The 24,090-nt window shown below is 38.5% G+C and overlaps 1 protein-coding gene across 2 annotated transcripts in view; it reads left to right on the plus strand.

The window, feature by feature from the left end:
• kcnip3a (Kv channel interacting protein 3a, calsenilin) overlaps positions 1-24,090 on the plus strand; it is a 77,585-nt gene that overhangs the window by 29,740 nt on the left and 23,755 nt on the right. Inside the window, exon 1 of one of the 2 annotated variants that reach the window (XM_089119485.1) lies at positions 13,332-13,482. The exons of the other annotated variant lie outside the window; for it this stretch is intronic. Coding sequence (XP_088975611.1) covers positions 13,377-13,482 — 106 coding nt within the window. The 5' untranslated portion in view covers positions 13,332-13,376. Of the gene's footprint in view, positions 1-13,331; positions 13,483-24,090 lie in introns of those variants that run through there. 2 annotated transcript variants of the gene reach the window in all.

Genomic DNA, 24,090 nt, shown 5'->3' on the forward strand with positions numbered 1-24,090 from the left:
ACCTTGTAAAAGGGCTTAATAGGACCCCTTTAAAGTATGATTCATGTTTGTTTATATATAAAAGTATTTGGTATGTGGAAAATTCCAAAATGCCAACATATTGTGGATCAAATTAATTTTTAATGTGAACTCTGCTAGGATACTGCTAGGAACTCTGTTAGTTTTGAAAAGTTGTAGCATCATTTGTTTAAATTCCACTTTGTTAGATTATTTGATGTCTTCTGACTGCATAACATACTGCAGGCCCTACATGAAACTTGAGTATTCTGCTTGTCATCTCTCTCTCTCTCTCTCTCTCTCTCTCTCTCTCTCTCTCTCTCTCTCTCTCTCTCTCTCTCTCTCTCTCTCTCTCTCTCTCTCTCTCTCTCTCTCTCTCTCTCTCTCTCTCTCTCTCTCTCTCTCTCTCTCTCTCTCTCTCTCTCTCTGTGCGCGCATGCGTGAGCGTCTGAGCTGAACGAGTGTGGAGTGCGAGAGTGCTGGCCTGCGGGCTGTGTGAGTTTTCTAACTTTTCTTCTTTCTTTGGCAAAGTTGTTGGTGTATTTGTGGAGGTTTTTTTGGAGTCAGGGAGAGTAGGTCGCTGTTGCTCAGCGTGTGCTGTCCGAGATGGCAGCAGCATCGGAGAGCATACAGTTTGACAAGCTAACGCGGAGGAATGGCATTAAAATCACGCCCGCGGAACGCTGTTCTATAGAAGACTGCAGCATAGCAGTTGCTCAAGTTGTGGGGTATAAGAGTATTTTGTCAGCATCTAGGATGAACAGTGCGTTTGTTTTTTTCCTAGATGACGTGAACAAAGTAAATGAAATAGTCGCGAGTGGAATTGTGTTGAATGAGTCGTACACACCAGTGATGCCTTTGATGCAACCGGCGAAAAAGATTTTGTTGTCGAATGTTCCACCTTTTATAAAGGACGAAGTGATCCAAAGGGAATTGGTCAGGCACGGAAAAATTGTTTCACAGTTTAAAAAAATCGCATTAAATTGCAAATCGGCACAGTTGAAGCATGTTGTTTCTTTCCGGCGGCAGGTGTACATGATTCTGAACAATGAGAGTGCGGAGCTGAATCTCGCGATGAAGTTTAGAATTGATGATTTTGACTATGTCATTTACGCTACATCAGAGACAATGAAATGTTTTAAATGTGGACAAGGAGGACATCTTGCGCGTTCGTGTCCTGAGAATGTGGAACATGATCCAGGACAGAATAACATTGAAAGTGAGGGACAGAAAGATAATGTGGAGGATGAAAATCAGGAAAAAGGTGGAGAAGTGCTAGAGAATGGTGAACAAACTAATCAAACAAAAATTGTAAGCAGGAGTAATGAGGAAACAGTAGGAGAAAGGGAGTTTGAAAGAGCAAATGATGCTGCTGGCCCTGTAGATGTCTCAAGAGATATTGATATGACGGAGGATGACAGTCTGTTTAAAACACCGACTTTAAAGAGAAAAACAAGTGGAAAAAGTAGAGGGAAAAAAGCTAAGAAGGAGCAGGTTCAGGAAGAACAGACAGAGGAAAAGATGGTTCAAGAAACAATGCCTAACACTGAATACAGTAATTCAGATGATTCAGTATCAGGAAGTGAGTGTGAATCTGTAAGTTCAGTTGACTCAGTGTCTCTGAGAAGATCTGGGAGGAGTGCTTACACCCTTGAAAAAATTAAAGCTTTTTTGCAGAGTACAAAAGGCATGAAGGGAGTTCAAGTACTAGAGTTTTTTCCAGATCGAGAGTTGTTTATAGAGTCTGCAAAGATGTCAATGAAAGAAATTGGGTTGGGGGGTCTCACAGAGCAAGAAGTATACAGGTTAAAGAAAATAGTTCATAAAGTGAGATCCAATATGGTAAATGATGAAAAGGAGGTGTTTTAATTTTTCCTTTTTCTTTGTTAAGTTCTTGTTTTTGTTTTGCTCAGTCTCTTTTTTTTCTCATTTATTTATGAGTAATTTAAGGATGGGCAGCCTGAATGTGAATGGTGCAAGGGATTTTAGGAAAAGAGCAATACTTTATGAATTGGTGAGACAGAAAAAAATTGATGTTATGTTTCTTCAAGAAGTACATAGTGATATAAAAAATGAAAGTGAATGGATGATGGAATGGGAAGGAAAGGTGATAATGAGCCATAAGACTACCACTAGTGGAGGTGTAGCAATCTTACTCAGAAAAAATATCAATCCAGTCTCGTGCGAAGTAGAGCATGTAGTCGGGGGACAGTGTTTGAAAGTACGGCTTGAGTTTGAAAAATTTTCTGTTGTATTTATAAATGTGTATGCACCAGTTTTGGGCCCTGAAAGAGTGTTGTTTTTAAACAAAGTTAGAGATACTGTAAGAAGTTGTAAACCTGAAGAGTTTTTATTTCTAGGGGGTGATTTTAATTGTACGGAAGATGATAAAATTGATAGAAATCACAAAGAACCACACATGCCTTCACAGTGTGTTTTAAAACAAATTCTGAAAGAATGTGAACTGTATGACATATGGAGGGTGTTGAATAAAACACAGAGACAGTACACATGGACACAAGTGAGGGAACGTTATGTGACAATGGCTAGACTAGACAGGTGGTATTGTTTTAAACATCATCTTAATATTATTAAACAATGTGCAATTTCTCCTGTAGGCTTTTCAGATCATGGTTTAGTCAGTTGTAATGTTTTTATCACTAATGTAAAGCCAAAAAGTGCTTATTGGCATTTTAATACGGTTCTTTTACAAGATAATTTTTTTCTTGAGGTGTTTGGTCATTTTTGGCAACAGTTTAGGAATAAGAGGTCATTATTTGATTCTTTGCAACAATGGTGGGATATTGCAAAAATAGAGATACAGCAACTGTGCCGTATGTATATTTTCAATGCTTCGAGAGACATTTCCCGATCTCTAAAGGATCTAGAGAAAGAGATAGTTGAAATGCAAAATTTAATTGAATCTGTTAGAGACAGAGAATGTGTCAAAGTTTTAAAAGATAAAAAGAAGATTTTAGATGATTTGTTGGGGGTTAAAGCACAGGGTGCTCTGGTACGCTCGCGTTTTCAGAGTGTAGTACAAATGGATGGCCCAACCAGTTTCTTTTTTGGACTTGAAAAGAAAAATGGCCAAAATAGAAGCATGCATTGCTTGTTATCTGAATCAGGCACAGAAATTATAGAGGCTAAGGAAATTAGAAAACGAGCGGTAGGTTTTTACTCAGAGTTATATAGCAGTGGTCACGTGGAGGAAAAGGATATAGCCAGTATGTTTTATGTGAGTCTGCCTAAAGTTTCGGATGAAGCAAACACTGAGCTGGAAAAACCTTTTACGAAAGGTGAGCTGTATAATGCCCTAAAGAGTATGGAGTGCGGGAAAGCTCCGGGGATCGACGGAATTCCTGTTGAGTTTTATAAGGCACTCTGGGCAGTTTTGGGTGATGATCTTCTGGAGGTCATTAATGACAGCGTGGCCAGAGGGTCACTGCCAACAAGCTGCCGGAGAGCAGTGATCACCCTGTTACCGAAAAAAGGAGACCTCACGAATATAAAAAACTGGCGACCAGTGTCACTCTTATGCTCTGATGTAAAAATCCTATCTAAAGCCTTAGCAATTAGGTTGAAGGAGGTGATTGGTGGGGTCATCCATATAGACCAGACATACTGTGTTCCTAATAGATCGATCTTTGACAACATTCATTTAATTAGAGATATTTTGGACGTCTCTAGATCATTGGGTTTAGATTTTGGCCTTATTTCCTTAGACCAGGAAAAGGCTTTTGACCGGGTTGAGCATAAGTACCTCTGGAGGACTCTGAGTGAGTTTGGTTTCAGTCAGGGTTTTATCAAAATGATCGGAGTGTTGTATGCAAACATTGAGAGTATACTCAAAATTAATGGAGGGTTGAGTGCTCCTTTTAAAATTACAAGAGGTATCAGACAAGGGTGTGCACTGTCTGGCATGTTATATGCTTTAGCCATTGAACCGTTGCTGGTAAGAATTAGGGCAAACATTGATGGGTGGAGTATACCGCAATCTGAATGTAAAATTAAGTTATCAGCTTATGCTGACGATATTGTGGTTATGATTAAAAATCAAGAAGAAGTAAACACTTTACAGGTAATTATAGAAGAGTTTGGTAAATTGTCTTCTGCTAAGGTAAACTGGTTTAAGAGTGAAGCCATAATTGGCGGAAAATGGGAAGGTAGAGGTTTTCCTAAACTACCTGGTGGACTTGAGTGGAAGAAAGGTGGTTTTAAATATTTGGGTGTTTATCTTGGAGACGACTCAATGATGCAAAAAAACTGGGAAGGGGTTTTGGAAAAAACAAAAGGACGTCTAGAAAAATGGAGATGGTTGTGGTCAAAAATGTCTTTTAGAGGACGAGTGACAATTATTAATAATCTGGTGGTTTCAATGTTCTGGCATCGGTTGGCATGTATTGAGCCGCCAAGTGGACTTCTTGCAAAACTGCAGGCTGTAATTGTGGACTTTTTCTGGACTAAGCTTCACTGGATTCCCCAGAGTGTACTCTATCTTCCTAGAGAAGAAGGGGGACAAGGACTGATACACTTGGTCAGCAGAGGAGCAACTTTTCGCTTACAGTTCATTCAAAGACTTTTAACAGGTCCAGAGGATCTAGTTTGGAGAAATGTTGCTGGATCTATATTAAAACAAGCTGGAGGTCTGGGATTGGACTTTACTTTGTTTTTATTGGATTCTAACAAGATTCAACTGAATGGACTGACACCTTTTTATAAGGGGGTTTTTAGAGTGTGGAGTTTTTTTAAAAAGAGAAGAGGAGTTTCTGAGACGTCTTTATTTTGGTTATTAGAAGAACCGACTGTGTTTGGAGCCAGGTTGGATGTATCTAATGAAATTGCATGTGGTTTTGAAAATGTATTGATTGTTTCAAAAAAGGTTAAATTGTGTGATCTGATTGCAGCTGGGGGTCCTGGTTTAAATAACTCACATGGGGTAGTAGCTGGTCTAAAATTAAAGTCAGAAAGATTGGCAAGTAAATTGCTGGAGGTTTTAAAACAGAGACTTACGATGGAAGAAAAGTTTCTACTTGCAAGTTACGGGGAAGGGAAGGTTTCTCCAAATAATAAAGATCCTTTTCCTGAAGTTTTCTTTTCTCCTGATCTTAAAGGAGCAAATGGGTTAATGTTAGAGGACTTGGAAGATGTAAGTATTCACAAGGCTGACCGTAAGAAACTGTATCAAAATTGTGTTAAAGTATTAAATAAGAAAGTTTTAAATGGAAGAGTAGACACTGTTTGGAGAGACAAGCTTTGCTTGGATCATAGTATAAAGCCTGTGTGGAGAGTGTTGTATAAACCTCCTTTGGAAAAAAGAGTTGGGGATCTTCAATGGAGGATTTTACACGGGGCAGTTGCTGTCAATGCTTTTATAAGTGTTATTAATCCTAATGTGTCAAATGGGTGTCCTTTTTGTAAAAAAAGGGAGACCATCTTTCATTGTTTCATGGAGTGTTCAAGGTTGGGTTATTTTTTTGATTTTCTTAAATTGTTGTTTAATAAGTTAAATGAGGTTTTTACTGTTCAGAGTTTTATTTTTGGTTTTCGGTATGTTGCAAAAAATAGAATAAAAAGTCAATTTTTAAACTTCATCATAGGTGAAGCAAAAATGGCAATATACCTGAGTAGAAAGAATAAAATTGAAGGATCAGAAGGTTGTGAAGCTGTTTCTATTTTAAAAAACAGGATAAAATCAAGAGTATGGATTGATTTCAAATTTTATAAAATGATGAAGGACTTGACGTTTTTTTCAAATCAGTGGTGTTATAATGATGCAGTTTGTCTTGTTGTAGATGAATTTTTATTTTTTTCTTGTGTGTTACAATAAGTATTAATACATGTGATGTGTGTTGTGGTGACATTTATATTGGAATTGTTTTTAATGTCTAAAGAATTGTAAAATAAACGTTTTGTTAAAATTCAAATTCTCTCTCTCTCTCTCTCTCTCTCTCTCTCTCTCTCTCTCTCTATCTCTCTCTCTCTCTCTCTCTCTCTCTCTATATCTCTCTCTCTCTCTATCTCTCTTTGATCAGTGACACTTCCTGTTCATAGCTTTAATTCCTAGACGGTCCAGGATATGTTCAGATATATACAGCAGAACTCTGTCGGGACACTGAAGACCTCACTAGCTGTTTGGTTTGGATTACTGTCCACTTCTGGATTGGGAGGTGTAACGTTATCCAGATAGCAAATCAGCAGTGTGTTCTACATTGGGTCACATTGAGACTTTTCTGCACTTTGCAGCAAAACCCTCCAGCACTGGATCTAAGAAAGTTATATGGATTTGTTGATTCATTAAGAAAGAAATGGAAATAGACTAATTCGACAATCACAGCAGCCCAAATAATACTCTAAATTTGATCTTGCCTGAGAAAAACCTGATCTGGGACCTCTCTTTTAAGTGAGGAGGAAGTCTGATGTCATACTGTTTTTGAGGTAAAGTTTGTATAGATTAGTCTGTCTTTTGGTGATGGTTTGATTGGACTTTTTCCGTTGTGTGAGTTACAGTAGTTTAACAGTGACTGTTCGATCAGCTGTTGAGACATTCGAGGGACGTTACTGAAGGACGAGAGACATGGATGCGGTGAACGACTTTAAGAATGACTGTCAGAAGGAGTTGACCAGCATGCTGAGCTGCTTTTTCGGCTTGGTCACCGGCTCTTTTGCCCAAGGTACTTCCTTTGCTGTGATCTGTCTTTGCTGTGAATATTGTCTTTTTATATTCTTTTAACTAAAATTTATGAAGTTTCTGCACAAGTGAAGTTTTATGTTGGGAGCTATCAATTGTTTTTTTCTGAGTGAAAATGTCCTTGAGATACATTTACTTGAGAGAACTTACTGATCAGTACTTTTCATTTTGGGTGGGTGTAGTTGCAGCATGAGAAAAAAAATGAACACATTATTTCTGGACAGGCAGGTCTATAATCACTTTATTGATTATATACAATCTATAACTTAATAATATACTGTAATTGTGCTGGTATGTTCTTCTAAAGGACTCTGATTCTGTGTAAAATAGTCTCAGTCTGCCAGTTATACTGTTGCAGTGTTATGCTGTGTGTGTGTGTGTGTGTGTAATACGAGCCCTTTAACTTTCATTAAGTACTAAAACATTGTTCTGTCTCACTGCTGGTCAAAGGACAGATGCTCTAGTCTTTCAGGTGAATAATGGAATTAGTCCTATTCAATTTGTACTGTCTTTTCCGTTGGCACTACTGAGACTCCTTCCTTTCTTCTGAGGAATACAAAAGTTACGCCTTGGCAGAGTGTTCTCACTACTATTTTCCAATGAAAACCAGCTCAGAGAAAATGTACTCGGTTACTAACGTAACCTCGGTTCTCTCTAGAAGAGGGAACGAGTACTGCGTAATATCTAAAATAACCTGAGCCCTGAACGATGTGTTGAGGAATTTAGGCACGTATACGTGACTTGGTTTGAGTGTGACTTTCGAGTCATTTAGCCCAAATTCCATACACATCACGCTTACTGAGAGCGCTTGTAAATCCCCTATGCATTTCACTAAAGCAAGAGCCATAAGAAACACTGTCTTGAATGACTGATGTTTCATATCCGACAAGTGGATTGTCTCGAGCGGGGTACATTTTATGGCTTCCAAAACCGTGGAAAGGTCCCATATGGGGACTGAGGGGGGTCTGGGAGTATTTAGCATCTTCCTTTAAGGAAGCGGATGACCAGATCGTTTCCTCCCAGTGACTGGCCAGTCGCGGGTCTTGTAAACGCTGCTATAGCCGCCACATAAACTTTGAGCGTGGATGGGGTTCTGCCCTTATCCAGTAGCTCTTGAAAGAAGGAGAGAACTTCCGTAACCCCGCAGTCTAGGCGTGAAAAGCTTTGGGATTTGCACCAGCCAGAAAACACAGGCCATTTTGAGGAGTAGAGCTGTCTAGTAGACTCTAGCCTGCGTTATCGTGTATCCAACACTCCCTCTTGGAGGTTTGCGGGTACCTGGTGGTTGCCCATGCGTGCCCTGCTCTTAGAGAAAAACTTCAGACAGTGAGCGTTTTCTTGGGACGGAAGAGGACTGTTTGGTGTCGCTGCGGAAGGATTTTGTGATGCGCTGAATGTTCAGTCTGCGCTCTGGCGACAGTCTTGCTGTCATAGACAGCGAGTTCAGTTCTGTGCCCAGAAAGGATATTTTCTGACTGGGAGACAGCGAACTTTTCGCAATTGACCCAATTGACTTTGAGACCTTGATTCTCGAGATATTCCAGTAATATGGTCCTGTGTTCAATGAGCTCTGAGTATGACCGAGCTAGAATCAGCCAATAGACCTTATTCAGAGCAGCGCCATGACAGGTATGAAAGTGAGGCTGTGAGGGATAGACTTGCCGTGTTTGCAATGGCATCCGCTGTAAAAAGCTGAATAAAGCTCCTAGATTACTTACAATTTTCAACAGCTTACATTGTCGGGAGTTTTTTGTCAACTGAAATTTCTTGGAAAGATATTTTTGGGGTTTTTTGCAGAACAATCCGAAAACACATTAAATAACAGTACAGCCCATTGAAGAGATGCATGTCTATCCCTCACAGCCTCGCTTTCATTCTCATTAAAAATCAAAGATGGCGCTGCCGTGAATAAGGCGTATCATCCAAGTAGTTCAAAACTCACATGCCCTTAAGTTTCAGGGGTGCGAGAGCCGCGAGATGAATAGCAAGGGGTAGAATGAGATCTGGGCTTTGGACCGCAACATAGTGGCGACTGGAGAGCGTTTGAGGTGGGAGGCGCGCCGGTCACGGCGGGCAGCCTTGCCGTGCTCGATTCCCTTATAGTAGTTTGCTGAGAGAGAGCGAGCGAGGCGATCCCCACGGGGCTTAACATGTCTATGAGTGAATGTGGCCGGGGGACAGCGGGCAAATTTACTGCACTAAAAAAACTGTTGGCCTGAGCTGACTGTATGCGTGTTGCTTTCGTTTCTACAAAAAAAAAAAAAAAAACGTGGGGCATGCAGTGTAGGCACTACATTTAATGCACAATCGACAAGAGTCGATTTTATTTGTGCGAGCCCTGTGCTGTGGCAGGCTGTGTTAGTGTGTAGAAATGAACACTGGGCTGTGGGCATTTTTATTACACTCGTAACATCATCGGCTGTGGCCGGAATACCAGAAATTACACTGTTTATGTGATTTATCTGGGTCGCCCTGAACTGTGGCGGGCTGTGTTTGTGTGTAAAAAATTAACACTGGGCTTTGTGCATTTTTATTACACTCAAAACATCAAGCGGCAGCGGGCGGAGGCTGTGGCTGGGAGCTTCGAGCAGACGGCTGTTTTGTGCAATCTGCTGCAAAGCTAGATCGCTTTGGTAAGAAGTGCTTTATTGCCAGTGAAGTCTTCTGAACCTCAGCAAATCCAAAATCTTTGACGGATGATCCAAGAGACCTGCTGGGGAGATGGGCTCGTCAAGGAATGAGGAGCACTCCGCGTCCGGCATCTCCGATAAAGTCATCCATACAGGTAGGTGACTCTCAGCAATGGTGAGAGGAGCCATTTTCCCACCCAATGGCCTGTGCAGCGGATTTCGCGGCACGAAGAGCATAGCGGAAGTATTGCGGCAAACTTTAGAATGTACCGCCGTCTTAGCTCACCATCCAGCAGAGGGCGGGCAAAGATGGGCCACTACAGCTTCTTCTACTGGGGGAAGGGAGTGGTGTCCTATGTCTTTAGCACCGTCCACCATGGAGAATGCTGCTGAGACAGAGGAACACGGTCCCTTTGCAGGAAACATCCATCCAGTCGGTTGTGCGAGGGCGCCAACCACTCAAGGCAGAGGCTCCCCACGGCCTGCGAGAGTAGACACATCAGCTCGGATTTGATGCTGGCCCATTTCCCTGACGACTTGCGGGCAGACAGGGGGAGGTCCACAGAGGTCGCCCAGTCCTCACTGTCCGATGCCAGGATAGATCAGCTGGCCTCCACAGATGCAGCTATCTCGTCATCTTTAATGGAGGAAGCGGCGGCGGACTGTGGCCGTTGTCTGTCGGTGAGCGACTCGAGTGAAGCTGGTGAAGCTTGCGGGCAAACCGGTGAGCTTTCACAAGCTGGAGAAGGTTTGGGGACCCGTTGAGTATGTTGCTTTTACGGCATGGTACTGTAGCATATAGGTACTATACTATAAAGAAAAAAATGCCAGGCGAGACCTCAGAGTAAACCAGGGCAACAGCTCGCAATGATGGCAGCCGCTGTCAGCGAGCGCGAGAGCTGCATGATCCTTACCCAGGCAGGAAACGCAGATGAAATGGCGGTCCCCGTGGCTGAGTGCGGCTCGACACGAGCCACAGGAACGAGTCGTCTTTAAAAAGACGATGCTCTTTTAGATAGAGAAAGAGAGAGTGTGAGTCGCAGTGGCAAACACACACTCCGCAGAGTAAAAGAATATAGATGCCGGAAAGCGTAGCAGGTACGGTGACTGAAGGTGGCGAGATGAAGGCCAGTGGCTTCAGATGCAGAAGCTCGTCCCGCAGAGGGCTTTTTTCCTGACGGTGCGGCTTCTTTACTCCGGATCCAGCGATGTGTGAGCTTCGCTGAAGAGATGAAAAATCTGATTTAATCCACCTATCGAGCTATATTTATAGGCCCAGACCATGCCCGCTTTCGCGGGAGGTGACTTAGTGGGTGCAAAGCCTCTCTCGATATGCTGCCGCAGTTGCCGCAGGACAGTCAATATGCACGCGAGCCGCCTTGCCTATGTCTGCCATTCATTCAAAATTAAGAATAATTTTTGGCTTCAATATCTCATGAAAAAGAGGTATTCCCTGAGCATAAGATATTACACAGTACTATAGAACCTCTCGTAAGAGAACACATTATGATAAAAATTTCCCTCTATTTCATTTCCAGTTTGCACATTTGTATAGAGACGTGAAGTGCGGGGTCAGGAGGGAATGAATAATGTTCAAGCCAGAAGCAGAAGCAGAAGACTGGAATGGATTTAGCATGGTAAAATGTGTTAAAATGGAGATAAATGATAGTGGGCCTTATTATTAGCAATGTTCTCAGCCACATTTCACAAATCTTCTATTGTTCTCTGCACATTCAATACATCCAGTTTTAAGTTGTTTTTCTTGATATTGCAAACGTTCTGGATAAAGTTGTAACATTAAAAAAAAGTGTTAGATGAACGTCCAACTAAAAAAGTTTCAGAAAGAAAAGTTCCATAATTGTATGTAATATATAACGACAATCATGGACCAAGAATCTGTTTGATAATATTTTCAATTTCTGCCATCTGTCATCTGTTTGATCTATATTCTCTTGACTAAGTCAACTTTTAAAAAAAGACTGCGACAGGAAAAGAAATTGCGGCATCAGCAGGGGCAGTGCAGGTTTAGAAACAGAATATGATCATAAGTCTTGCTAATTAAGCATTTATATGTGCCTTAAATAGTCAGATCGACTCAATCTGTCTCATGTTTCTGTGGCCTTCAGCCAGGTCAGCCAATGAGGACACAAAAGATGAGAGACTTGTGACTGTCGTAAATGTACAGTATCACAAACCAGGATCCACTAGCGCCTCACAGTGGACAGTAGCTACAATCCGTTACACTACACACTATTTCTGTCAAGAGTTTACTGCCAATCAAAAGTTTGGAGTCAGTAAGATTTAATTTAAAGAAGTTAGTCTTTTTAATCTGCAAGAATGCATTCAATTGATTAAAAGAGATAGTAAAGACATTTATAATGTTATAAAATTCAAATAAATGCTGTCATTTTTAAATATCTATTCATCAAACAATCCTAAAAAATGTATCTTGGTTTCCATTAAAACAATTCAGGCCTAATCCTGGCTTAATCTAAACCCGTGAACTGTGAAACCAGGCCAAAATCAATCTAAATTAATCCTCCATTTGACTGTTTATGTGCTCAGATTTTTTCTATTGGTTACACAATTGTTCCAAACAAGACATGGTTTGTAGTACTGATGATTGACATCCGTTCGTCCTTCTTTCATGCCGTGCTGGCTTATACCATATGGGAAGCGGCAGAATATGTAAAATAAATATGGTGAAAAACGGGTTAGTAGAACATTAAGGGAAGGATAGGGGAACGTTCTGCTTTTCGGAACCAAAAAGGGGAAGTAGCACAATTATTTTTAATATTGATAATAATAATACATGTTTCTTAAGAACCAAATCAGCATATTAAAACATACATTTCTGAAGGATCATGTGACACCAAAGACTGGAGGAATGATGCTGAACATTTTGAAAAAACAACTTTTAAAAATATTAATCAAACCTCACGGACCCCATACTTTTGAATTTTAGTGTATGAAGAGTTCAGATGCAAAAGCCTCTAAATGCCATTTGAAATTTTCTTCTAGAATGGTCATTTTTATCAAGCTTGTATATTTAAGTTCAGTAATTTCACTTAAATGGCAATTAATAGGTAATCTTCATTGCCATTTAAGTGAAATTACTGAACTTAAATATACAAGCTTGATAAAAATTATCATTTTAGAAGAAAATTTCAAATGGCACTTAGAGGCTTTTGCATCTGAACTCTTCGTATATTATTAAAAGACTGATAAATATTCCAGCTTTAGTGCACAAAAAATTGAAACAAATGACAAAGTAAATAGAAATAACAAAACTATTTTTAGTTCATTTATATTTAAATGTATACTGTATCTATCTCATACAATGGTGTCAATGCAGGCAGATCAAAATTATTGTTGAGTATTCAATTAAATGTTCCCAACTAAGCAAGCCAAAAGCCAATGGCAACAAAGGTGAAAAAGGCGACAGTGGGAAGGAACCAAAACTCCATCCGGTGACAGAATGGAGAAAAAACCTTGAGAGAAACCAGGCTCGGGGGGACCTGTTCTTCTCTAGCCAATGAACGAACAGTGTATGATTATGATTCAGGCGGATTGGATTGGAACATTCAGAATATTATCCATTGTATGGATACTATACAGTATATGGTACACCACAGCAGATCCTCCAATACTGTTGATGACCTCCAATGCGCATTTTTAAAGATGCTTTGGTCTGTGCTCTTGAAGCTCATCTGTTTTATTAATATACTCGCATTCATATTTTCCCCTCTGTGGGGTGATCACGGTGTGAGAGGAGAAAAAATTCAAACATAGGCCACAGGAGAGAAAGAGTGTGTGTTGTGTTTTAAGTTAAAGGTCATTGTAGCACTTAGTCTTTGAAGTGTCTTTCTCCCTCACATGTATCTACCTGAGTGTCTGACCCATAGTCACCAAACAGACTGCTCAATGTGCTTTTGCACCAGACACACTCTATACACACACAGGTTGTCATCTTGGTTTCTTGGAGAACAGCTGTTGGTTCATGCTCATTGTGGTTCCTGTTTTTAGCATATCTAGTGTGGTTTCTGTATCAGTCTATAATGGGGAGTATGATGGCTACGCTCTCTTTAGAAGCGCGTCGGCGTTTCTCTCGACCCAGCTTCCTGGCCGACTGTCGTCACAGTACGGCTCGCTATCATCGCTCAGGTAATGCTTATCACAACAACACTCTGTCTTTGAGCCATCTGTGTTTTGTCCCTTTTAATCGTTTGCCCGTTCAGTTTGCCATGTTAAAGATCCATTAGTGTTACTTTCATTGTGAAGTTATTAGAAAACATTAAAAGGTTTTTTTTTCTTTCTTTTTTTTCTGGTGTTCGTTGTACATGCATACAGTTTATTACTTAGAATAAATATGGATGAAATGCAGATACATAGTTGACATGGAGTCAAGCAGCGTCCTGCAGCATATCCAGCCCGTTGGCACCCTTTATCGTTAATATAACACCCGAACCCAAGACGTTATAAATCCTTTAGCGTGAATATGACACGCACACCCTACCCCACACCTAAACTTAGCCCTCACAGCGCTTGTTATATTAACGATAACGGGTGCCATGTGCGTAGTATAGCGCCGTTTTTGCATATAGCGTTGTATATGACGTTAAATGATGAGAATGCGTTGGCATATCATGCTTGCTCGCTGTAAAATAAATAAATAAATAAAATAAAATGTTGGTTTAACCTGGTTACCTGAAAACTTAAAATGCACTGCCTTAATTTTAGTTCAATGAAATTAAAATTTTGAGTTAATACAATGAAGGAGACTGGCTTAATTAATAGAAGATCAAAATATTATGAACCACATTAATTATTTAAGTTGATTTGACACAAGAAAATAAGTTGCGATAACAATTAATGCTTATATTTGTTTCTATATTAATAGAGAAAATTATTCATAGAGAAAAAATATTTGTCACATGCACCACTGGGTTATTTCACCATTTTTAAATCAAGTATCTTATCTTAAATGTTTGTAATTCATAAATGCTTTGGATTTTGAATACAGACCTTCTTAAATAAATCACTCATTAGATTATTTCAGAAGTGAAGCGTCTTAAAAAAATGTAAGAACATGTTATAGAGGTTTTGAGTAAACGTTGAATATTAAGTGTTTAAGCCTAATTTATGAAGATTACTCAAAAATGGCTGGAAAGACCTCAGAGAATCCTACTGACCAAAAGAGTACAACACTGTAAAAAATATTTTCAAGATTTGTTATCACAACATATTTTCTTTCTGTCAAATCAACTTTATATTTTTTTTTAGTTGAGATAACTTATTATTTTGAGTTTCTGATGGTTAAATTAATCTACTTCATTGTATTAACTCACTTTTTCCAGTTCAATCAACTGAACATTTTAAGGCAACCCAGGTTACTTACTTTTTTATGTTAAACCAACAATATTTTTTTACAGTGTAATCACAACATTTTTTTCTTTTGTCAAATCAACTTAAATGATTTATTTAGTTTAGATAACATATAATTTTGAGTTTCTGATGGTTAAATTAATCTCCTTCATTGTATTAACTCACTTTTTTCCAGTTCAATGAACTTAAAATTTTAAGGCAACCCAGGTTACTTACTTTTTTAAGTTAAACCAACAATATTTTTTTACAGTGTAGTAATCACAACATTTTTTATTTTGTCAAATCAACTTAAATAATTTATTTAGTTCAGATAACATAGAATTTTGAGTTTCTGATGGTTAAATGATTCTCCTTCATTGTATTAACTCACTTTTTCCAGTTCAATGAGCTTAAAATTTTAAGGCAACCAGGTTACTTACTTTTTTAAGTTAAACCATCAATATTTTTTTTTTTACAGTGAACAGTTTATAGAAGTAAAAAACACTCACCACTCCTTAAAAACTGTCCATGTGAGGTGTGTAGACCAAAAGAGCAAAATGATTTTAAAAAAGCCTCCAACACTCTATCAATGAAGAAAAGACAGAGAAAAAAAAATGTGACATAAAACCACGGTTTTAATGACAAACGTTTCTTTCTCAGTGCCAATTTTAGAAAAACCACAAATTTTAATCCTGCAAGAAAAGGTTATAATTATGATAAATAAAAAAATCCTTCACACATGCAAAACGATGATTTAAAAATGTAAATGAAATAGTAACAACCTGCTATAGCACCTGCGATTTATAAACAGAAGTAGCATTTTCTAGAAATAGATGTATGGATCATAACTAGACTGTCAATTTAACACTTTAATTTAGTACAATTATTGTATACATATAAAACGATGTATTAAAAATGGTCTGTATGCGTATTTAGCTATAAAATTGGTCTTTTTGAGCCACAGTCAATTGTAAAATGACTATAAACACAGAACAGCACATTATACATTTGACTCTTATATGTCAGAAGAAAAGTTTATTCTGATAATTCTTTGATACATTTGTCTAGTTGAACATTGATGTCATGTATCTTTGTTTGCTGTTGCTTCAGTTTTATAAAAGCAATAAGCCATTTGGGTCTGTGCATTGCCATTACTCAAAAGTTTCATAAATGTCTGTAAATGGAGTTTCCTCTTGATCAAGACACTCATAGACTGACTGTCTCTCAGAGGAGGAGGGGATGAGGCTCTGGTAGATGGAGCTCATCCTGACACTGTTGTTTTCTGTCAGTACAGTTAACGATAAGTGGCGGCAATCCTAAACACAAGAAAACCAATCAATCCCACAGACTCTAGTTTATATGAGTTTGAAGTTAAAAGACTCTTGCCTTTGGGTTTTCTGTGCTGCAGTCTGGATTAGAAGTGCCACCCACCTCCCATGTGACTTCTGCAGTTCAAAAAGATTAGTTACTATTTTCTGTGTTAAAGGGATACTTCACCTCTGGAAAGATGAATGTGTATTTAAAATGAGTCATTTATGTAGAAGAAATGTGAAATTATTTTTGAATTTGGAGCTTTCTAGACTGAGAAAAGCTAGAAAATGAATTTTTGGCTCATGTGGATGAAAGACAACAACTCCCAGAATGCACTTGCTTCGCTGCCCTTGGAGGCCACGTCTACCGGTAACAGAGTTTAGTAGTTAAACAAGAAGTCATAGCTAGTGCGTCTCTGTGACGAATCTGCCTGGGATTTCGATATCGCTCAAAATGACCAGGATTTGGCTTTTGCGTTCTTCAGTCGCCATTCATTATGTTTACTGTGGCGAGCAGGACGAGGCTAGGGCCGTGTGGAGAACGGCACGAGGCCGGTGGCGTGATTACTGATGAGCAGCACCTGTGAGACGTAAGTTACCGGTCTTGTATCTCTCACGGAGGAGCGGGAATTTTCTTAGCAATGTTAAAACGCACATCAACCGATCACTTGTTTAGCGTTCATGTAAACACTAAATTCAGATTCACCAATCGGAATGAATTCAGTTAGATTTAAACAAAAGGTGGAGGATGCAGGATATTTTACGATCTCGACGGCCAGAAAAAGAGGATGGTAAACCCTACTACTCAGCTTTCTCCACAGAACAACAGCCTGCTAGCTTAGCTTCCAAAAAAAAAAAATGTCTGACACTATGTGTACATTCTGTGAGTGAGATCATACCCTCTATGGGCGGGTTGAAAACATGTGGGACAGCCCCTACTTCTGGCTGTAGTCTTTAGCCTCTGGCCAGAAAATCTTCCGATGACGTAAAGTGACGTTTTTTTGTGTCATCGGAGGATTTTTTTTTCAGATAAAAAATACACAAATCTCTCGTCTCGGAGATATGAGGGTGGAAAGCATGGTAATTCGAAAATACTACAGGTTTTCTACTAATACAAAGCTTAATGAAAAATCCTGAAGTATCCCTTTAAAGGAACACTCCGACTTTTTGGGACTTTAGCCTATTCACCTTACCCCCCAGAGTTAGATAAGTCCATACATACCTTTTTCATCTCCGTGCGTGCTATAAGTCTGTTTGACGCACCCACCGCTAGCCTAGCTTAGCACAAAGACTGGATGTGAATGGTTGCAGCTTTCATACTAATCCAAATGAGTGACAAAATAACGCAAACGTTTTCCTATTTACATGTTGTGGTTTGTATAGTCACAGAGTGTGCAAATATCAAGGCCATATGAGACAGACATCTTTTAACCGTATAAATACTATATTTTCTGAAGGGGAAGCACTGCTACTTGGGCAGAGTGATAACAATCACCTGAGACGCACCGTGACGAGGAGCAGAGAGTTCGCTTCGCTCAGCGTTGGAATAAAGAGTCAGCAATTACTAACGTTAGATAGAAAAGCATAGTTTATCATGGGTGTTTGCTTTATTGTATGAGCTGTGACAATAAACAGGGGAGACCAGGTAATACAGTACCATGTTTCATTGATTTCCAACCAAAAACGCACCCAGATTTATAAATATCATGAATAAATAATTATTATTACAGGAATCAATATATTTTAAATGCAATTTATTAGCTGAACCAAATGTATTCAACAGTAGCCTATATAATATACAGTATTGCATTACTATAGGATAGAATAAGGGGAAAGTAATAGCACAAATTGTTTTTGCACAATGAACTCACAGCCTATCGTACCCTTTTGCACGCTCAAGTTCGTTATTTCCATGGTTATTTCAAATTTAGGCTATAGGCGCGCCGCGCGCAGGGTGCAAGTTCAACGCGCTCGTTTTTTTTCCCCAAGCGCGTCCGCACCGCATCAAGATAAAAACATATTCATACCCTAATCATATAATAGTGTCACTAACGTTACATTAGATCTGGCTAAAGGCACTGTTACAGTAGGTCATCTAAAAACATAACGGAACACTTACCTCAGCCGCAGGTGGTACTTGTCCTGTCTGTGCTATCGATGGGATGGCCGTATCCTTCAGCACATTATGGTCCGTGTGGCAAATTCCATTTTTTCAAAATAGTCGTCCTCATTGAAATGTACCGAGCAAACATAATGTCCCTTGATAATCTTAGGTGTGTTTGGATAAATATCCAGAGTAAGTTAGCCATTTCTTCATCCAGTCAGCGTTTTTAGTTGGAATTCTGTGAAACATCCAGTATTACCTCCCCTGTTTACTGTCGCAGCTATTTACAATAGAGCGAAAACCCATGACTCTAAACTACGCTTTTACTATTTATAAATTGCTGACTCTATTACCCAAACACCGAGCGAACTCTCCGCTCCTCACCACTGCGTGTCTCAGGTGATGCGGTTATTACGCCGTCAAAGTAGCAGTGCTTCGCCTTAAGAGAATAGTTCCCAGGTTTTATACGGTTAAAAGATGTCTGTGTCTCATTTGACTTTGTTATTTGTACATTATGTGACCATACAAATCACAACATGTAAATAGGAAAACGTTTGCGTTATTTTGCCACTCATTTGGATCAGTATGAAAGCTGCAACCAGTCACATCCAGTCTTTGTGCTAAGCTAGGCTAGCGGTGGGTGCGTCAAACAGACTTATAGCACGCACGGAGATGAAAAAGGTATGTATGGACTTATCTAACTCTGGGGGGTAAGGTGAATAGGCTAAAGTCCCAAAAAGTCGGAGTGTTCCTTTAAGATTTACTTTAATCATTGTATTTACCTGTTTTCCTACATTTCTGATAGGATCCATGAAAGCAATGATACAAAAACACAATCACCACCATAGCACAGATGCAATAGAGCCCATAATCGATCCACTCTGAAAATAATAATTCATAAAACTGATTATCATTGCAGCCACGATTTTAATGTCATGACTTTGTTGTACACTCAATATACAGTATTTGAATCGTTAAAAGTAAAACAAAGAAGCATAATGATGAATAAGTCGACCTGTTCTCAGACTTTTGTATGTTTTCTCATAGTGCGTCAACACTTAACCATAGTTAAGTGTTATTTCAAAAGACTGTGGCTCTTTAAATACTCCAGAGCGACTATAAAGTATTTTGAGCTGAGAATGACAGGTAGAACATATGAGTATGTACGTACGTGTCCCTAATATAGAATCATTGTGTGCAGATGGAGTTTGACTCAATGAGAGGTAAAATGCTGGCGTCTCTGCTGTCCAAAACACTTGAAGAGAAGCAGCAGATATGCAAAAAAAAAAAGTTAAGATAAACAAAAATTAAATGCACAGTCAGGTAATGGCAAGCAAACATCACTTTTAAAAACAAAAATTGATAATGTTAATAAAGGAATACTTCACCCAAAAATACAAATTCTGTTCCAAACCTGCATGACATTTTTTTTTTGTTCTCTTGAACCAATTTGGTATTTTGAAAAAAAAAAAATGTTGTTGTTTTTTTCCCCTTGCTGTTGAAAGTCAATATCATTTGGACACTAACGTTCTTTAAAATATCTAATTTTGTGTTTCGCAGATGAAAGAAAGGCAGGTTTGAAACAGAATAAAGGTGAGTAAATCATGATAGAATTAGCATTTTTAGGTGTTCGTTTCTTGAAACGTAAGAAATCCTCTGGATATTTTGCAGATTGCAATCTATGAAATTATACGGAAGCAAGTATATCAGCATATTCAAGCCAACAACAAAAACAAGCATACATGCAGCATTTCATACTTTGGGACTAGAGCTTCATTAGATGATATTTAGAAGAGAAAAAAAAAACAATTATTGAACAAATACTCACTTGCGATAGGAAATGTAGGTAATGCTGACAATGCAAGAGCTTGAAAGGGGCTTTTTACCCTTGGGCAAAAAGAGACTCCTCCTTAAACATACAGATGGATGAGGTTTACTCAGTGATGTTTATTGTCCAGCAGAGGGCCCTGTGCATACGCAGTCATCTGATTTGAAGTTATTCTCAAACAGAAGGCTGAAGCTGCGTCCTACTTGTCCAGTCCTCCTCAGAATTAAACACTACAAGTATAGACTGTCTAGTATACAGTATGTGTATGACCCCATGGTCACGGCACAAAAATGCTATCAAAACTTAAATTTGGGAAAAATATCTTGTATTAAAATATTTATATTATCTGGTTTTATTAATGCAATACAGTGAATGACAACCATCTGCTGTCTCCCAGTGGCTGAAAAAAATCGATAAGCAAAATGTACTTAATTTTTCTTTTGCAAGTTTTTTTTAGCTAAAGTAAATTTAGAGTAAATTAAAAGTAAATTTAAAGTAAATTTAGCTAAGTTGGGTAAAATTAACAAAGACAAATAGGAACTAACTTGGCCAGTTAAAGTTTGTAGAGTAATTTCTAATTACTTGAAGTTTACTTTGCAATTCTCTGTTTTGAGCACATTTAACTCAAACAATATAACTTAATTTAACCATAATTTTTAAGTGCATGCTTTACTTAAAACATCTAAGTTATTAAAAGAACACTTCAACCATTTGCATTAAGCTTTGAGGCTTTAGAAACCCAGTCATATTTTTGAATGGTCATGGTTTATTCACTTATTTTCCCCTGAGATGGGAGAAATAAGGATTTATGTGTTTTACTTCCTGCTTATTATGAGGTAAAAAATGTAATTTTGTGTCATAATAAGCAGGAAGTCACATTTCATTGAAAAGTTTAGAGACTACAAACATTAGCTCATTATTATTCAACGGTGTGGGACCCATTCACCCTACAGGCCTATTACAGATCAGTGGGTGGGACTTCCCACTTGCGGAGCTGTGCAATGTGGTGCATTGTGGGAGTTGTTGTCTTACATGCAAATGCGCCCTTCAGTTATTTTCTCGGTCAAGAGGGCACCAAATTCAAAAATTATTTTACATTTCGACTACATATATGATCCACTTTCAATAAAGATTAATGTTGAAATGGGTGAAATGCTCCTTTAATACAGTATATATACTGTATAGACATCTAGACATAATGTTCCCGAACACATAGATCTCAATTCTTGGTACACAAGAATAACAGTAACATTCATTGGATAATTTGAGTATGAATGTGTCATTTTGAGAGAACTCCAGATGTCACAAAACAGCAGGTTACTAAACCTAACAACAAACACAATGATAAAAAAGTGTCTATAGGGGACTATCACGCTGGACTTCCGGATTCAGTGATCTTTGTGCACTGCCACTTCCGTTGAATCAACGATCTCACTGGCGAACTGATGACGGACTACACTAAGTTTATTTATATGGCATCCCTGGTAAATTAGTCTGATTCACTAAAGTGCCGGCTGCAAACAAACGTGCTACCTTGTTTTATTTTAAAGTTTTTTAATCCAGTTCTTCCTTATACTCAATTCAGTTGGGAATCCATGAAAACTTACGTAGGGTTGGCGTTGTTGGTTAGATTTACAAAGTGGAACAGAGCAGTGACATAAATAGCCTCCGTCTCAGTCATTGTTGAACTGTGTCGATAGCATTCATCTCTGATCTTACCTTGTCTTACTTTTCATAATGAACTCAGACAAGCTCAGTGCTGACTAATTTTCCGTCAGCTCTTTTCCGATAATTGGCATGTGTGCAAAGGATTGTGGATGATTGAATGTTGCGAAGAAAACACTTAATGCATCCTTCAAAATTAGTTGAATGAAGGACTAGCTTCCGAGGATCCTTCAAATTGAGACGGCCAGATATGCAGCCTTCTTGTCAGTTATTGGCTGGAACAGTTTGTTATGTTTCATGGAGCGGGTTGCCGCAGTTTGTTTTTGTTGCCATTTGTGGAGCGCGTTTTATTATAGGCAGCTAGCGGATATTGAGGATATGTTTGCTGTATGTGACAAAAAATGTTTTGGCCTTAAAAATGTGTGACATCACTTAGAGCACCTTTAATTGATGACCTAAATGCAAAGAAAATCAAGAATGGAAAAGCAGCGATAGAGAACCCACAGACTTACATAAAGAACTTCTAGACTAACACCACAGTAGTTAACTTAAAAATCAAAAAAGGAGATTCAAATCATTTTTTAATCTTAAGACCTTTTTCCTTAAGATTAAAATGTAATTCAAATGCTAAATGAAGATTTCATTGATGTTGCTTTCTGCTACCAATGAGTGTAGGAATTCTTCAAATAAATTATCACAGAAAATGCTCATAGAAAAAAAGTCCACACATTTAGTTTGGGCTTATTGATGGGTTTTTGATGTGTAAGCAAACTAGGTAGCGTCTGCATAAGCCTCTAAACACCACCTCAGTCAAAAATGAGATAACAATATTGAGTGAATGCTCTCTGCAGATGGTATATGTTTATCGAATACTTTTGCTTCATACCCGCTAAAATCCAGCTTCAGCCCATTCAGAAATACTGGTTCTTTGGCAGAAACCTCTAAATGCCACTTTCCTTTGCCACAGTTCACAGAACCAATCAGAAGTGGAAAATCGAATTATATGATTTCAAGATGAATGACGCATGAGCCAGCTTTCAGTTTTGTATCCTGTTTAAAGAGATTTTTTTAACTAAACAAGATGGAGGACTATGATGAAATGGATGAACCTGTGGCTTATAATTCTGGCTAAAGAAAATCCTAAATGTTAATGACGGGATTTCACAGTGCTTCATGTGCTTCTGTAACTCTGACAGAAACAGACATAACCTAGAAAATGTCTATTCCACCCACAAAAAAAGTTAAACTATTTACTATTTACTAGTCTAAAGAAGTAGAATTAATTGGTTTTGCAGCAAGAGACCAACAAATTTGTTAAATGCCAATGAATTAACTAAAGTGGCATTTGTGGCATTGACTAATAAGGCATTTCAATAGCTGACTAATAACTTTTTTATTGCCATTGAAGTGAAATTACTAAACCTAAACATAGGAGTAAAAATGTCACTGGAAATGGATTAATCTTTGGCTTGTCAGTGATTAGTAATTTCCATCCCCTATTCTTGAACTTTGTTTGTTGTTGTCATTGATATGACTGGGGAAAAGTGTCCCGATCAACCTGAATTCAATCTATTCCGTCAGTGCATTGCATTCCATGGTGTTTTTATCATTAAAAAGTCGATCCATCACACCTCATTAAAAGAGAGGGAGAGACAGAGTGAGCACTTCTGTCGAGTCTTAGGTCTCAAAGAGCAGGGTTGGGTTTGGCTTCAGAGTGCTTATGTATTAGATAGAGGACCGGCTGCCTTATATCAGGTTTCATTTCTGTACGTGCAGAGTTACTGAACATGTAGAGGGGATGTGCAGTGTTTGCATACATTGACGGATCGCTTTGCCAGATTATTCCTCCATAGTAATAGGCCTTATGCTGGTTTGTTTGCTTTGAATGAATACTACAGCACTGATGGATAAATCCAGGTTTTGTAATCGGAGTGCATTGGATTAAAACTCGAAAGCTCGCCTTCTTTTAGCGCATGAAATTAAAAGAGATGGATGAATTTGTTAAAATTAGATTTTAAAAGAAAATATATGGATCTTGGATCTGTGCCAAGATCAGGTTGTACTATTGTTTTCCTGATTTACATGATTAGGTTCAGTTATGAGTTATGTTTGTCCATAGTGTGTGTTGTCAGCAAAAGGCTCCTGCTTTAGATCCTGTTAAGAAGTGTTCATCTTCTAATGGCATTACTGGAACCCGCCCCATCCTCCTAAAAGCTCAACATTAATTCCTAAACAACAAGCACAGACGCCAGCCATTAATACAGGTGTTTAGTCAGAGAATGCATTATTATAGTGAAAATTAAGGCATTAGAGAGATTAAAAACAATGTTGTGTTTATTTGTTTTTGGTAGAATTTTTAGATTGGATGATTTTTATCTGATTTGATCTCTTATTCCGGAATTCAAGATCAAAATGGGTCAAATAAGAGTCCCATAGGATTTTACTGAATATTTTTTTAATTTTACTTGGAACTAATACAAAGTTTAAAATGTTTTTAAAAA

Source organism: Pimephales promelas, chromosome 14 (genome assembly GCF_988280905.1).
Source record: "Pimephales promelas chromosome 14, fPimPro1.hap1.1, whole genome shotgun sequence".
Taxonomy (NCBI): domain Eukaryota; kingdom Metazoa; phylum Chordata; class Actinopteri; order Cypriniformes; family Leuciscidae; genus Pimephales; species Pimephales promelas.